The sequence below is a fragment of the Pituophis catenifer genome, unplaced genomic scaffold (genome assembly GCF_029215685.1).
Source record: "Pituophis catenifer annectens isolate HBS135680 unplaced genomic scaffold, rPitCat1.0.hap2 SCAF_2, whole genome shotgun sequence".
In the NCBI taxonomy this organism is placed as follows: Eukaryota; Metazoa; Chordata; class Lepidosauria; order Squamata; family Colubridae; genus Pituophis; species Pituophis catenifer.
In genome coordinates this window covers 177481244-177498126 of record NW_027256882.1, presented here as the reverse complement: position 1 = coordinate 177498126, position 16883 = coordinate 177481244, and the positions used below count along the sequence as shown (strand labels likewise).

The 16883-nt window shown below is 37.8% G+C and overlaps 1 protein-coding gene across 4 annotated transcripts; it reads right to left on the bottom strand.

Annotated features, from left to right (window-relative positions):
• Window positions 1-38: 38 nt before the first annotated feature.
• IKBKG (inhibitor of nuclear factor kappa B kinase regulatory subunit gamma) lies at window positions 39-15817 on the bottom strand. Of its 4 annotated transcripts, none has more exons than XM_070938184.1 (15): window positions 15740-15817; window positions 14220-14414; window positions 8774-8973; window positions 8475-8570; window positions 7953-8126; window positions 7720-7781; window positions 7068-7124; window positions 5750-5861; window positions 5520-5638; window positions 4543-4695; window positions 4332-4428; window positions 4034-4183; window positions 3419-3561; window positions 3173-3231; window positions 39-803 (listed from the first exon to the last, which is right to left on the bottom strand). In XM_070938184.1, the coding sequence occupies exons 2-15, from the start codon at window positions 14401-14403 to the stop codon at window positions 646-648; spliced, it is 1764 nt and encodes a 587-aa protein (XP_070794285.1). In that variant the 5' UTR covers window positions 14404-14414; window positions 15740-15817; the 3' UTR covers window positions 39-645. The 4 variants fall into 4 exon arrangements, with proteins under 4 accessions (XP_070794285.1, XP_070794286.1, XP_070794287.1 ...); XM_070938185.1 differs by having other exon boundaries at window positions 7992-8126; XM_070938186.1 differs by lacking the exon at window positions 7953-8126.
• Window positions 15818-16883: the final 1066 nt, after the last annotated feature.

Below are 16883 nucleotides of genomic sequence, written 5' to 3'. Positions count from 1 at the left end.
AGAAGGGAGGTACCTGATGTAAGTAGGAAAATCACTGATTATCTTCATTGTTGCTTTAATTGACTTAAAGTGAAAGAGTTATACAATACTTTTTCAGCCTAAGGATTGGTTGCAAGAAAATTCATTTGGAAGCCCTTTTAGAAAGCAGAAGAAAACAACCCCTCTATCCCTTTTATTTTATAGATAAAATAATTACGTCATTATGACTTGAACTGTTTAAGGCATTTAAAATCTTACTGGGATATGGGACAAAGAGGAGCAGTAGTCTTTATAGGGAAGGAGAGATTTTTTTTTTTCATCACCCATGAAATGAGAGAATTTAATAGACGTGACTTATTATTCTGAGGGAATGACCTAATCCCTGGTATCCCTGATGCACACTGAATCAAAAGCACTTGAAAAGATTGTTTTACACAAACCTAGAATAGTGCAACCTTTTCCTCCGTGGCTATAATAGCCAGGCTTGGGACAAGGTCAGCAGTAGGCTCAGCCATTATTATAAGAGGAAGAAAGTTAATGACATATAGGGGAGCAGGAAGTAAGACAGTCCACACTTTTTGCTCCAGGATTGTCAGCTGAACTGCTGGTTCTGTTTAAAGCAATGCAAATGTACATCAGCCTGGAGTTTCCCCTTCTTCTTCACTGTCACTGGATACAATCCATGACATGGATCTGTAGGGTGTCCATGTCTGGAGCTTTATACTGGCATTTGGGACAATAGTGGATAGGCTGTTCTTCTAAAACATTTTGTCTTCGCCCTGTTACAAGCTGGGGATGGAATGGGGTGGTGCCCATCAAGAAAGCTGGAAAGGGAAGGAAGAGTAAGTTAGTAAATTGAGCATACTGTATAATTGCTCCTTCTCTAACAGTGATGGCAGTGTTTAGTGAATTATGAAAAGGAGCATTATCTGGTAAAAATACAAGAAAAACACAGATGTTAGTCCTACACTGAATTAATAGAGGCAGTGATTAAACAGTCCAAAGATATAATTGCTACAATATACCATGCTGTAATGACAGAGAAGTGTATTTTTTATCTATCCTTTCTATGAAAAGGTTTTCTGACAAAAAAAAAATCCACTGGACTATATTAAGCAGCTAGCAACAGTTAACATGCAATATATAAAGAAAACTACTTTTCAGAGAAGAAAACAATTTTAAAAGGTTCAGGAAATTACAGGCCATTGTACTTTCCACTAGGAAATAAAAAATGGATTGCTAAGTATACAGAAAATCCAGCGGATTCCAGCATTCAACATATTAATGTGATTTTTGATGCAAAATGATTTATTATCTGTATAGTAGAATGAAATTGTGCTAATAGAGTGTCTGGAACAACTTGTTCCCTGTTCAGGCTTACCAAGCTCTCCGAGTGTGTCTAAGTTTTATACTGAGTTTGGTAGTCAGCATAAGAGGACCTTGAGGAAATCCCATGAAAGGCTCCAACCAGTATAAATATAGACATAAAGAAAAGCTGATAGCCCATCTTAGGTAAATGATTAAGTAACAGCAAGCAAGAACTGGTCTAAATATTTAGTTAAGAAAAACAAATGGTTCCCCAATGTACCTACTTGGAGCACAAATATTACCTTATTATTGTTCTTGGGTTGACCTTAAGCTTGTAAGATGGATGTGACTATAATATTGCTACATGGCTGGCCATAAAACACCCAAAAGCAAACTGGCCAGGATGGATTTTTACCATCCTCTTTAATACCCCAGAATATTTTCTACAATCCAAGTTTACTTTTCTGTTTCTTTCAGGATAGCACTGCACACTTCCAAAGCTGCCCACAAAAACTGGGGCAGCAGACATGCAACAATTTTTTTCTCAAGATTGCCAGTGAGGCTCAAAGGTATTTGAAATAAAGATGATGTTTGGAGGCAAGTACTTCTCTTCAAAAGATAAAGTATTTAAATACTAAAGGAGGCAAGAGCCTACTGGGTGAACAGGAGCACGATACTGCTTGACCTAAATTTCTGAAATTAAAGTTAGCAGTAATCTAACAAGGTCTGTGGGGATATCAAATTAGAACATAACACATCCTTCACTTAACATAGAAAAGAGGGTTCTCTGGTGAACAAAGATGTGAAATTCTATATATGGAAGTGAATTATATCTCATTTCCCACATATGTCAAGCTCCAAAGTGCCAATGATGACAAAAATAATACCTCAATGAAAATACTATCTTATGGCAAAAATTGAAAGCAAATCACATGCTATAAATCAGGAAAAGAATTAAAAATGAAGCTACTAGTGTCTTGAGTACTGACAGTCATGTAAACAGTGCTATTGCAAGAAGATTGAAATCAGATTGCAAAGGAAAGAAAATAAATAGCAAGAAGTTTCAGTGCTGAAAACATTGCTGAAATTTAGCTGAAGAAGCTTCTATTTTCCATTTTATTTATTTTGCTTCCAATGAAGGCAAGGAGTTTCTCCAAGATAGCTACTATTTTCATGCAAGTGGCAAAAAAAAAAAATGAACTGCCTTAAGCAAAACTCTTGTTGCAAACCTAGTAGCAGCAAAAGATATGTCTGCAGTAAACCCCAGCCTGAATCTCTTCAGTTTTATATTTGCCATATGCCCTCAAATTACTGAAATAACACCCAATTTTTCAGGAAATTTAACTTGATTTCCTTACAAAGTATAATAATAGATTTGGACCTTTAAGTTGAAGAGAAAAAGTAGGGCAAATTCAAACTCAGAGATAAGATTAATTATTTCATATAACAGTAAAAAGATGAAATACACAGCTCAAATATACTGCCCAAAGGTTGGCTTTCTTTGATTCTTAAGAGCATCTATTTCCTACGTTCAAATGTCATTTTGCCTACATTGCGAAGTGAAAAACATACATCTTTGTTGAAAGAAACAAACATCTAAATCCTCCAGTCCCATCAGGTTGATTTTTCTGCAGGAATGGTCATATAATCCCTAAGTCCTTTCTTGCATATGTCTCCCAGGAGTAGGAGCAGCAGTTTGAGGCTGTATCACCTTCTGCTGCTCTAGCTGATCCTGCATTTGATTGGAAGAATTGTGGCCATGTGCTGCATCTTCATTGTCAACGTGCTTGCAAAGCACCTTTTTTTTTTTTGCCCTGTTTTATAATTATGCTAGCCTCTGAAATTAGTGGAGATTGTTGCAAAATAATCAAGTGCCAACACTTACTCGGCTGAGGAGGCGGACGCATTTCTGAATGGCGATTTCTCATCTCTTCCATCAGAGTCCTAGATAGATAAGAAAGAGCACCAGAATAGATTTCTCTAGGAAATGGTGGAGGAATAGTGAGCTGTATTCCCTCTGACTACAGACTCCAACAAAATATTACAGAAGTTAAACATGAGTTGGGGTAGAAAAATGGCTCTATTCCAGATGCGTAAGGGTTTCTTACTTTCCATCCTCTAACCTACTCACCGGCTGACTCCTTCAGAGTCGGCTTTCAGCTTCTCATTCTCCCTCTGCAACTGGGCAACCTGCTCCAGCAGGATCTCTCGTTGTTCGTGTAGCTTTTCACGTGCCTGGCGCTCTGCCAGGAAATCTGTCTTGTAGATATCGGCCTGAATGGAAAAGATAGGATTTGGTGGCACAGTGATTAGAACTCCCACTTGCCAGGAGTTTGATAGGCTCAAGTTGGTAAAATGAGAGTCCAGATTGTTTGGAGCAATATCCAGTAAAGCACTGTGGAGTGGCATGTAGGCCTAAATGCTATTGCTATTATTATGTATTTGGTTTTTATCCCACCTTTATTACTTTATAAATAACTCAAGGTGGCAAACATAATGTACCTTTCCTCCTATTTTACCCCCCCCACCAATCAACTGAGGTGGGTTGTGCTGAGAGAGAGTAATTGGTCCAAGGTCACCCAGTTGGCTTTCATGGCTAAGGCAGAATTAGAACTTGCAATTTCCTGGTTCCTAGGCCAGTACCTTAACTATTAGATCAAAGTGGCTCTCCCATTACTCATGCTGCACCACTCACAAATATATAAGCTTCCCAGTCTCTTTTCTAACAAAGTGACATCATACTCACCTGGGCCTTGAGCACAGGCACAGTCTCCATGACAGTTTTGTGTTGTTCAGCATCCTCCTTCAGCTTGTCAATGTGCTCTTGCTTGGCTACCAGAGCCTCCTCAGCCTGCTGCATTTGCTGAGACAGTTCAGCCAGCTGCAGATCCAAGCTCTGAGGAGGGGACAGTTATAATGTTGACACTCTGTGCAAAGAAATCTTTTTTCCCTAGGGCATGAGAAGATTGCCCCCTCCCATATTCTGGTTCCCACTCATCCCCAGCATCAAGATTTTCCATTACAATGCATCAAATGTCTCCCACCTTGCTTCGCTTCTCAGTTTCCAAGCTGGTTTTGATGTGGGCATCGTACTCCTGGAAGAGCTGGTGATAGGCCACCTGCACTTGAGCTAGTTTTCTCCTAAAATGAAGGAGATTATACAAATAATTGCCAAAGGACTCAGGTTGATCAGACTACTTCTGTCAGAAATGCCCTCACTTCCTTTGGCTCTGCCCAGATCACTTTCACACTCACTTTTCCTCTGTGGCACTCTGTCGTTCCACTCGCAAAGCACTCTCAAGGTTTTGCACCTGCAACCTCAACTGATCCACCTGTACACCGTGCTGTTTGTTGCGGATTTCAGCCTCTTTTTCAAGCTGCTGCAGTCGTTCACCAGCCCCACGGACCCTATAGAGATGGCACACACACACATGTCATCTAACACTGCCTAACCTGCCAAAATTCCAATGTAGGCAGAATTCCTATCAGACGTCTACCCCAGCAAGTACACACCATGACAATACTAGATCCAGCATTGTTTGATTCAGTAAATTTTCCACACAGCTTCCTGAGTCTTCACCTTCATGTTCAGGGCCATCATCCTCTTCTGTGGCTTCCCATGGGAAGTGTGTCACTTTGGAGGATGTGCATGCAACTGGGGGTGCCTCTGAGCTTTCCATCCCAGCAGCTTGCATCTCTGAAGAAGCAACCTGCCTACCTCTTCAGCAGTGCAAGTGAATAGAGTGAAAACAACGAAGAAACATCTCCAGCTCTTCACTGCTTTTTGTCATTATTTTTGCTGTGATCTGATAGATCACCTAGAAACTCACAGCAATACCCAGTTCACAGCTGAATTTAAAAAAAAAATCTTGTTCAATGACTGGAAAACTGGAAAGAAAGAGGTGCCTTGCCCTTCTGGCCAGGAAGAAATGGTGGTCTCTTCTGCTTTTCAAAGTGAGAGGTGGTTCTTCCAAAATCAACAAAAGGCCAATCTTTTTCACAATTGGTACAGAAAGTTACTGTAAGCAGATTTAGGGCAGGAGGGTTATCCCACAAGCTGTGCTAGTTTGAAGCCAGGTCTACTTAGAGAGGAAAAGCAGGGAGTCACCCTCCCTGTCCCACAGAGCAGCCTCAGCTCATTGTTCCATAATGTCTGCATCACTGCAGAGAAAGGGGCCTTTCCCAGCTGTCTGCCCACAACATCATATGCAAGCCTCCTGTATGCCTCTCACCTCTCCTCCAGCTCTTTGTTTTGGTCTGTACAAGTTTCGAGGCGGCTTTGGCTCTCCAGCAGCTCCCCCAGCAGAGATGTCACCTGGGCCTTTGCTAAAGTCTTATCCTCCCCAACTTGCTGTAATGAGAAGAGGGCCCAGGGTCAATACACTTACAGTGGGATAGAGAGGAGCCTCCTGTTTTACTCCTCCTACCCAGCTTGCAAAAGAGAGTCTGGGAACACATTCACCTCTAGTTGTTTGCTCAAGGTTTGTAGCTGCTGCTGGATCTCCTGCTCCCGGGCAGTCCAGCAGGCTAGCTCCTCCAAACTGGATGCCAGCTGTTGCCGAAGGGCTAAGCTTCTGGGGGTGGAACAAAACAAGGAGGATCACAGATTGAACCAATGAACTTCGCCAGTTTCCAAATAACAGGCTTTACAGAGTTGGAGTAGAAATAAGTAAAAATGCCAAATTTAGGAATAAAATAAAATGGAACAGGAAAAAAAAACAGTACTGTATTAAAATCTAAAAAGTTAAATACTTCATTATAAAGCTACTTTGCTAGACTATTAAAGAACATATTTGTTATAAAACAGCACAAAATGATATAAAATTTAGACAGAGCTGCCAAATTTCATGCTTTGTTTCTACTTGAATAAAAATTTGTCTTGTTTCACTATCGTTTCCTAATGATAAGCGCTATGAAACACAATTTGGAAACTTTAAAAACGATGCCACTGCCTGAAAGAAGAAATGAAACTCAGAATTTCTCTAGCATGCTCAGGAAATTGCTTTGAAGTGGAATTAAATATAGGTGACAAATTTCATCATAAAACTGGCATATAGTTTCAGTTGCTCCTGTATGACTGAGACAAAGCCTTATTCTAATGGGGACATGCTTATAGCCTCCTTCCAGTAAGGCTGAAGGCAGTAGTATTTTGCAGTAGTAAGAGTATGTAGATATTTAGATAGGGCAAAAGGTTTACTTGCTTCTTTGCAAATTAATATCGATTATTTGCTGTTTGATAACTGCTTTAGTAATTGCCTCTCTCCCACTCCCAATGTCAGGGCTGTAACACACAGGCAAATATTTTGTCATTTTTGCCTCTAACCTCTTCTACTTAGAGTAAATGTTATCTAATAGAACCAGTGGGACTAAACTTTCAGGGAAGAATATCAGTTTGCCAGTAGGTGATTTTACATATCCAAAATCCTGCTTCTACTGGCTTACAAACTGCCTATAATGAAAGGGTAACACTGGAATAATTACCTTGTAATTATTGTCCTGGTAATTGTCCTGGTAATGTTTGAGGAGAGCATTTCTAAGAAGTGTTTGTGATTCTCAACTGAGTATCAATAGGCATTTGGCTAACTTTATCTTCCTTTCTCATAAAAACACTGCATTTCCATCAGTTGTGTTAGCCATTCTGGAGAGGGTTACTTCTATTTGCTCTTTCCTCAACCATCCATTTGCAACATCTGAAAATTTTAGCCCTTGATCTGTCCTAACAGCATGCATGTTTAAATGGCTATTTCTTATAAAATACCAATGCATCATTATCTACTTACTCATCTTCAGCCTCCTTCAGCCTTTTTTGCAGCTGCTCAATTTGTTTCCCACCAGCACTGTGAAGGAGGACAGAGAACAATGATGATGATGATGATGATGATAAGAAGAGAAGGAAGAGAAGAATTGGAATTAGAATAAGGAGGAGGAGGGGGAGGAGGAGGATTGCATCTCCACTGGCCATTCCACATAATATTTAAATGTGTGGATATTGCAGGGTATTGTGTACATTAAAAACTGCAATGCTAGGGACTGTATGGATGGAGGATGCACAGCAACCTAAATTCTGAACTTCTAATTATTATCATCAGGTACATTTCTGCACATTCCTATGAAATATGAGCATTACTGAGGGAAAGGTCTTTTCCAGACCTGTTTTGGAACATCTCCAAGAGGAGGTTATCACTGTAATGTATTTTCACCATCATTATTTTTGTCCACCATTTTTAACTTTAGCTGTCTTTTTTTTTTGCAGATATATTTGTACATTTATTGTTATAAATTTACTGTTTGGGGCAATTTTAAAAATAATTCATTGTAAAGCACTCCATAACAGGGCGCAAGCCTTCATAATCAATAATACTGATAAGACAAATAAGTAAGTACTTTAGAATGAGTATCCAGGCTAGTCTGAAAAGGTCTCAAGATACTTACTTGTCCCCTGAGCTCTGCAGGGACTCTACTTCCAGGGACTGCTCCAATGAACAACTATTCTCCTAGGAAGATAAAAGAAGGGTACATTTGAGATCAACCTTACCAGCTCCAGTTGCCTTTCCTCATCTCTTTACGCCACTATCCTGAACTTCATGTAATCTTTTTTTCCCCATGTCCTCCCATGTCCCATTATACATCCAGTGTCTGTTGCTGCTGCTGCTGCCAAATCTCACTTCAATCTTTATTCTGAACTCCTCTACTGGGACAGTGACCTTGGCTGTTTGTTGCAGTATGGTGATCTTAGCCTCCAAGGCAAGTTTTTCCTTCTGTAAGACCTGGTTGGCATCTTGCAATGCCTTCCAGTCCTCTTCCAGCCTTTCCTTTTTCTGTTTTAGTAGCCCCGATGTCTGAAATACAAACAATGGGAAGAAGGAACATCTTTGTGATGAGAAATTGTATAAGCCATCCACAGCAGGTGAAATGATACAGCCTTAAATCTATCTACAGGATGAGACAAATGCAGAAATACTGCAAATCTCTAATTTCTATGTTATTTCTTTGCATCAATTACAAATTCTAGTTGCTCATCTAGGTCAGTGTTTGCTTATGTGAAATTTTCCAAAAGTGCTGAACTACATTTCCAATCCAATCATCTTCAATCAAGATTTGCTACCCTAGTTAAAGCTGTTGGAATTTGTACATCAACGTATCTGGAGGGCACTGAATTAGAGAACTAGTAGATCATGCACACGTACCACAGTAAGTACATCTTCCTCAGTAAGAGTCACAGTGTCTGACTCCTCTTGTATGCCAGAGAGGTCTTTTTCTGAGAGAAATGGTTGAGAAGCTGTCTGTGAAGAGAAACAAAAAAAATCTTGATGTATGTGATAGTTTTGAAATTGCTTCAATGTTTTTTCAGATGCCAACATACACCACACATTGTAAGGATGCCTATTTTTTAGCAAGATACTTAAACTGGAAAAAAGGAAAGGGGAACTAGAGGAAGATCCCAAACTCTTAACCCTTCTGTGTTCCCAACAGCACCCAGTTGCACCTTCAATCGCTCCAGATCCTGAAAAGCCTGCTGCAACTGTTTTTCCAACTCCATGCGTTCCAGGTACAATTTTTCCACCACAAGCCGAGCCTCCTGAAACTTGCTCATAATGAATTCTTTCTCCTCCTTTTTGGAAGCATGGAACTGCACAAATTCCTGGTACCGCTCTCGTAGCATGTGATTACTCTGTCGGATGGCTTCTACACACAGAACACAAAAAAAAGACGTTTACTGGATCAGTGTCCTACCTTCTTTATGTTCTTTATATTAGAGGACAATGATTGACTAAACAATAAATCCACCATCTCATCCAAATCCCTCTTTACTATGCAGGATGAACACATTCTTCTGTAATAAGAATCAAATTCTCAGTTTTAGTCATTTGATCTCACATCTCAGAAACCAAATTCCAAAAAGCTAGGAAAAAGACACATATATAACAATATCTAGTATTAGGCTATCAAAATCAGAAAGATTGACAGATTAGAATTTCATCAAAGATAACTCATCCATTCACGATGCTACTCTCTTTATCAGTCCTATTTCTCTTTCCTTTCAGATTAATTCATGTTACTAAATATTCAATTATTTTTTTTTTGTAAAAAGTTTTTATTTTTAAAAAATATAAACATAAAATACATCTTTTTTAGAACGAAGCATTGATCCGGTCATAAAATTGGTACAATCACAAATTCATCTTTAACAACAACTCATCTCCCCTAATCATCATCTTATAAAAATAATAAAAAAATAAAACAGAAAACCAGCTCACAATAACTCGCTCAAAACAATTACCTTTCTATTATTTCACCTCAAATCTTAATTTCCTAATAACACAATTTAATGTTTTACACAATTGTTTCCCTAAATTCTATCTATTTTATCATACCATTATCCAAAAACCCGTTGCTTGAATCTTTAAATCCTAACAAAATATCATTTCATTATCTTTTCTTTTTGTTTAGATGAATGTATCTTAAAAATATAAATCATACTATTATCATAAGCAATATCTTAACTATCACTCACAGCAAATCATCTTCATTACTGTTTATTTCAATGTAATCATCCTAATTTTACTAGTAATCACAACATAATCATCTTTGTTTATAACAGCACATCTACATCTTAATCCTCATCTTTTATTTTTAATCCCAACTCATTTTTATTTTTACTGTTAAACCCAGCATAATCATTTATTTTTACTGTTATTCCCAGCAAAATCATCCTTATTTTTACTGTTAAATCCAGTATAATCATTTTTGTTTTTGCTGTCAATCCCAACATAATCATTTGAGTTTTACTGTTGAACCCAGTATAATCATTTTTGTTTTTTGCTGTCAATCCCAGCATAATCATCTGAATTTTACTGTTAAACCCAGTATAATCATTTTTGTTTTTGCTGTCAATCCCAGCATAATCATCTAAATTTTAGTTAAACCAGTATAATCATTTTTAATCTCAGCATAAATTTCTTTAATTTTACTGTTATACCCAGTATAATCACCTTATTTTACTATCAATCCCAGTATAATCATCTTTACTTTTGCTGTCAATCCCAGCATCATCACCTTAGTTTATTGCTTGTCCCAGCATAATCACTTTTTTTTACCATCCATCTATATATTATTTATTCATATTTAGTCGCATTATCATTATCATCTTTGTAACAATTTGACATTGAGACTTAGTTCTTACACCAAACACATCCTTATATGAGTTAATAAATTTCTGTTAACATATTCTGTTCCTCTTATATTCTAGTTTTAAGTTTTTTATTTTGAAAACATTAAAAACAAGACACAAACACACAACATTTATATACATATCACTTTTCCCTACAGCTACTTTGAAGTGATCCTTTCTTACTATTTACATCTATTCACACACATTTTAACTTTATCTTATTCAACAATTTATTTTCCATCATTCTTTCGTCTAGATTGTACTTTGATCTTCAACATTTGTTCTCCCCTCTCTCATTTATTCCTCTTTCTCATTTTTCCTATTCTCCAACCATTCATACCACCTACAGCACCCTTTGTAATATTCTGTATCCTCTTTCTCCTTGATTTCTTTTGTTAATTAGTCCATCTCTGCACACTCTTTAAGATTTTCCTAATTAAATCTTCTTCTGATGGTAAGTTTTCCTTCTTCCAATTTTGCGCATAGACTATGCGGGCTGCTGTCAATATATGTAATATTAAATAATATATTTCCTTAGTATAGTTTTCTATGGAAACCCCTATTAGAAACTGCTCAGGTTCTCCCTTTATTGAATTCTGAATTATTTCCTCTATCCACTTTTTAACTTTCGCCCAGAATTTCTTTGCCACTGGGCAGGTCCACCAGAGATGATAATAAATTCCATAGTTATTCTTACATTTCCAACATTTCGGTGAATTACTAGGAAACATTTTTGCTATTCTAGTTGGTGGAAAGTGCCATCTATGAAACATTTTCATCTGGTTTTCCTTGTATGCCGCTGATATTGTCAATTTCATATTTGTTCTCCACATCTTTTCCCACTTCTCTAATTCTATTACATGATTGAAATTCCTTGCCCATTTAATCATAGTATCTTTCACTATTTCCTCTTCCATTTTATACTGTAATAAAAATTTATAAATTTTACTAATTAATTCCCTCCCATATATAATTTTATCCAGTTTATTTTGCTCCAATTGTACCCAATCTATTTTTGTATTTTCTAAGTATTTTGATCTTATTTGTAAGTACGTCCACCATTCAACTTCCCTATTCAAATCCTGTTCCAATTCTTGTTTTGTTTTTAATTTTCCCAAATCATTTAATATATCCCTGTATCTAATTATTTCAGTCCAGTTTACTAAATTTGGGTGCATTAATGTTTCATTGGGAGAGATCCAAAACGGTATTCTTATATAGTGTTGCTTTTTGATTTTATGCCAAATTAATAATAGTGAATTTCTAATTATATGCCTCCATGGGTTTTATACTTTTCACCCCATAGAAATGCATGCCATCTTGTCTGTAAATCGTGTCCTTCTATTGTTAAAATTCTTTTATTTCCCAGCTCCATCCATTTCTTTAACCATGTTAGGCATGCTGCTTGGTAATAAATCTCCCAATCCGGAAATGCTACTCCTTCTCTGTCCCTGGTATCTTGTAGTATAGCGTATATTCTAACTTCCCTCTTTTTTCAATTTTTTTTAATATATCTATAACAAATTCTTCATGTATTCATATTCATTTATTCATCTATAGAAACCTCCTTTTTATTATTACTTTCCATCTATACATTGCTTTTTCATTTTTAATCACATTATTTTCTTCTTTTTTCCCAGCTGTGTGTATCTTGTTCCTCGTTTCCTTGTCTGTTAGCATATATTTCATTTCAGTTTCAAAGTTCCCAATTTTAATTCTCCATATATCAATTTAGTTCTTTTTCTTACTTCTATTTCAAGCAAATTACATCAATTTTCTTTTGTTCCTGCGCCATTCAACATCTTTTGTTCCTGCGCCAATTAATACCAATTATAGGAGTTCCAATATATTTTCCCTTTCTTTTCACCAAAGTCGAGCGGCCTGCAGACAAAGAAAAAATACCTCCACCGCCAAGGTCCCACAGTTGTTATCTGTAATATTCACAATGTTCCCAAACAAAGAGCAAATTACAATGTTTCTTTTTGAACCAGAAGGTGTCTCTCTACAATCCATAATTTCCATCAGTCACGCAAGTAGCCATTTTATTTCAATTATTTAATGTTCCTGCTTGATTCTCTCCTTCTTCTGTGTTTTAAAAATAATAATTCTTTTTTCCTTTAACAGTCCAATTCAAATTTAAAACTTTGCACAATTTTTGAGCCAAGTCTCAATGTTTGTTTTTTGGATTTGTTCTATTCAAACATCAATTTTCTGTCGGGTCTTTTTCTTTTCTTTTAAAAATTGCATCCTAAAAACTTCTATGCCCCATAGTTCCACAGCCACTGTTTTAAGGCTAGAGGTCTTGCAAGTAAAAAAAAAACATTGCTCCAAACTTTGTTTCGAGCCTGGGTTGGTTGTCACTTACCCGGCTTCAAAGAGCATCGTTCCTTTCTGCTTTCCTCCTGAACATCACTTAGCCCGGTTTGTCCCAGCTTCAGGGCAGCCGCCATGGCTGCTGCCTCCCACCGCCGACTTACAGAGAGTTCCCTCTGACCTCCAAGGAACTTGCCTGTTCCTCTTGGACGTCCGAGGAGCCTCTCTTTCTACCCCGTCCCTGCAGGAACAGGGTAGAAAAACCCATCAGCGGCGGTTCGGCAGTCGGGGTTTTCGCTGGGCTCCTCAGAGCCCGCTATTCCCTGGCTGTCTCACCACGACGCCAAACCAGAAGTCCCTAAATATTCAATTATTATTACAGTGACTTTTTTTTATTATACCTACAAGCTATTGCTTTTAGGCTGTTACTGGTCAGACTCTTTCTCCACTAACAATTTCCATCAGTAAGTTTAGTTGCAAGAGAACCATTTTTCTCTGATTTGTCCCTGTAATTCAGCCATTCATTTCCATCTGAAGTTATGTAATTAAGTAGCACTTTTCTTTTGCAGATTATATACAATGACTGGCCTTGTTACTAGCTCTTGCCAATAGCCCAGACCAAAAGAAAGTCTATTCAAAACTTAAAGTGCTGGCAGGAAAGGGATGATTGCTCTGAATTTATTCTGTCTCTGATTAAAAAAAAAACACATCTACTCTTACATACAGAGTATAGAAAGGAAACAAGCAAAGGAGCAAGAAGCTTTCCAGCCATCAATAGAAAGTAACTACACAATTTATAAAGCTGTCCAATATAAATTCAGAGAGGTGGCAAATGAAGCTTTTGGAGCTTCTGATGTGAAAAAAAAGGAAAACTAGAATATTTGAAACCCAATCTTAGCTAAGTATTTGGTTTTCTTCCTAAATACAACAACTCACTAAATATAGGCAAAAGTAAAAACAGAAAAATCAGAATCTAATCAGTGGTTGGATATCTCAAGACTTCTAGAAGTTACAGAACTATAACCCCCCCCCCCATTCCTCATGATTAATCATGATGGCTGGAGCTGCAGAGAATTATAATTCATAAAGGAAGGCCAGAGATTCTAAACCATTCTAGTTATCTACCTTATCTGATACTTAAAATATTGCCTGATTCATTTATGGAAATGTCTATTATAAGAGACAGAGACTTAATATAAACTGAATGACAGGACTAAGAGAATATTGAATGAATTTTTTAATTAATTAATTAATTAATTAATTAAATTTTATACCGCCCTTCTCCTGAAGGACTCAGGGCGGTGTACAGCCACAATAAAGCAACATATCTCCACAAAATTTAAAAAACAGTTTAAAACATATTAAATAATTTGGCCCTTGTATTAAAATTTATCAACCTTGATATCATTTAAACGTGATAATGGTGGTCACTCCAACATGTCCTCACCTTTAAGGTCTCTGTTCTCAGCCAGGAAATATTGTACAACTTCATGTCCTGCCAGCTCAGCTGGCAACTGAAGGGTACCAGGTTTGCCCAGGGAGGAGTCATCTCCCATCATGCCATAGTCACCAGCTGGGCATCCACTTGGCTGCACCATGTTGCAGCTCCAATCCCCTTGGGCTATACTCATCCAGCCAGATCCTGGGAACAGAGGAAGCATACCATAAGCACCTTCATCAAAGTACACACATGACAATAACCACACAGAGGGGATATCCCTTTGTTTTAGTTTATGAAAATGAATAAATAACGAGATTTCACTTTCTTTCTCATTTACAGTATGCCTGGTCTATGCCGAGGTAGAGAGGCTTTTTTCACTGGTGTCAAGATCCATTAAACTGAATCTAGTGAAAAGGATATATAATTAAAGAACACTCTGCAAGGAATTTGTTTTGATTCCCAGTTCATAGTTCATTTTAAATATCACCCCCCCATTTCAACAGAATAATTTATATATGAATGGTGGGGGGTGGGGGTGGAATAGTACAGATTCTGCTTTTTCTTTCAAAAAATTAAGCCTCAAAATATTGCTAAACTACTTCAAACTCCCAGGGATCTAACAGCAGGTCCGGAACTACTATTTGTTTACTTCCAGGCAAGAGCTAACAGGTTAAATCATATGATTCATTGTGATGTGTGAAACCTGTTATGAAGATTGAAGGATAAAAGGAATGGGGTTTAGTAACCTACCCTAAACTCTTTAGAAAGGGAATGCATAAAAATGCAATAAATGCAATGAGCTCAGTGGGGAAGAGAAAGAAATAGACCTATCATTCACTACTAGACATGATAGTACACAAGTACCATAAAATAAAATCAGCAGCTATTCCCTCCTCCCACTTGCAAGTTTCCCAAAACCTTTGGCTAACAGCTGTTTAAAAAGACTTGCTCTAGACCAGTGACTTTTAAACTGTTTGTCCCAATTACCCTTTTTTCATACCTCCAAAAACATTATTTCCCTTTTTAAAAAACAGGCTCTGTTACTTTACAGAAATGCCCCAGCAGTGACGGTTCCAAACTAGATCCTTGATTCACAAGCAAGCAGTTACAAATTGCTCTAACATCCCCAGGATATGCCCAAGTTACCCCCTTGGGTAATTACCTCCATTCTAGGAACTTTTTTTTCAACTTTGGCAACTTTTAAGATGTGCAGATTTCATGCCGGCTGGTGTTTTTTGGGCGTCTACCGTACTGGCGCACTCTCCCATTCTAGCACTCAATTGTTTGACTACAATTCCCAGCATGATCTGAGTTTGGGGGTTAAGATGATGGAAATCATATTCTAATGCATCTGGGGAGCTAAAGGTTCTCCAAACGCCTAGTGCCCCGGGCCGCACGAGGGAGCCCGTATGGCTCTCAGACCAAGCTGGCGTAGAAGGGCCCAATTGATGGGCCCCCTTGCCAAACGCAACCCCTCCTGCAAAGCGCAGCCCGCGTCCAAAGAGGGATAAAAGGAAAAGTCCCACCTCTACTTCGAACTCCAGATTCCTAAGGGTTTCTTCCTTCCTGGTATGTTGTTTTCTTGTTTACCGGAAGTGACATCTTAGAAAGAGAAAGCGGATCGGGAAAACGAAAGAGGCCGGCCTCGAGTCTAGGAAGGGCCCGGAAGCAACGTCAATAAAGGCGGCGGCCTTAGGTACAGCAAACAGTGTGTGTGCGCGTGTGGGTCTATCTTAAAGCGCTAATGTGCAGAAGAATGCTTGACTCTGAGTCTTAGAACTTCCGGCGGCCGGACGGGCGGAAGATCGCGGCGAGGGAGGAAGAAGTGAATGCTTTTTTCTGTACCTGACTTAACACGCACCCACCGCACGATTTTTGCATCGGAGCTGCCCTAACAGTTGCTCCCCATTAGTCCTTCTCCTTTCGTGGAAGAAATAGCGATGAGTTCTTTTTTTGTGTGTGTATATAACTTTTTATTATTTTTTTATAAAAATAAACAGACATTTAGTACATCCTGTGACATCTCGGTGTTATCTTCGGTCCTTCTTCCAAAAAAGGAACTTTCTTCTATCTTGATCTTTATACAAACCATTTTAATATCTCCTTACTAAAACAAAATTCTGCCTATCAAATTTTTAAATATAAAGCTTTTATCTTTTATATCTCTTTTCCAACCAATAATAGAAAGTTCCATGTTCTATAATAGTCTTATCTCTTCCCTATCTTTAATCCTTAAAGTCAATCTATTCATTTCTGCACAGTCCATAATTTTTTTTTATCACCTCATCTTCCAAAGGTATTTTCTCTGCTTTCCAATTTTGAGCATAAACAATTCTTGCAGCTGTTATTACATGTATAATCAAATAAGTATGTTCCTTACTAGTCTTTTCTGGAAGAATACCCAATAGGAACAGCTCTGGTTTAAATTCAATACGTAACTGTATCATCTCTTCCAACCATGTTTTAATTTTATTCCAATAATTTTTTGCTTCTGGACATGTGCACCACATATGATAATAAAATCCTGGTAGCCAATGACTGTTTTGTCTTGCAGTATGGGGACAACGTTACAAGGGGATGAAATAAAAATACAACAGTTGTAGCAATACTGGACTTGACAGGTGAAAGAACTATACTATGTGGTTGCTGTAAGTCTCTCCGTGTTATTGT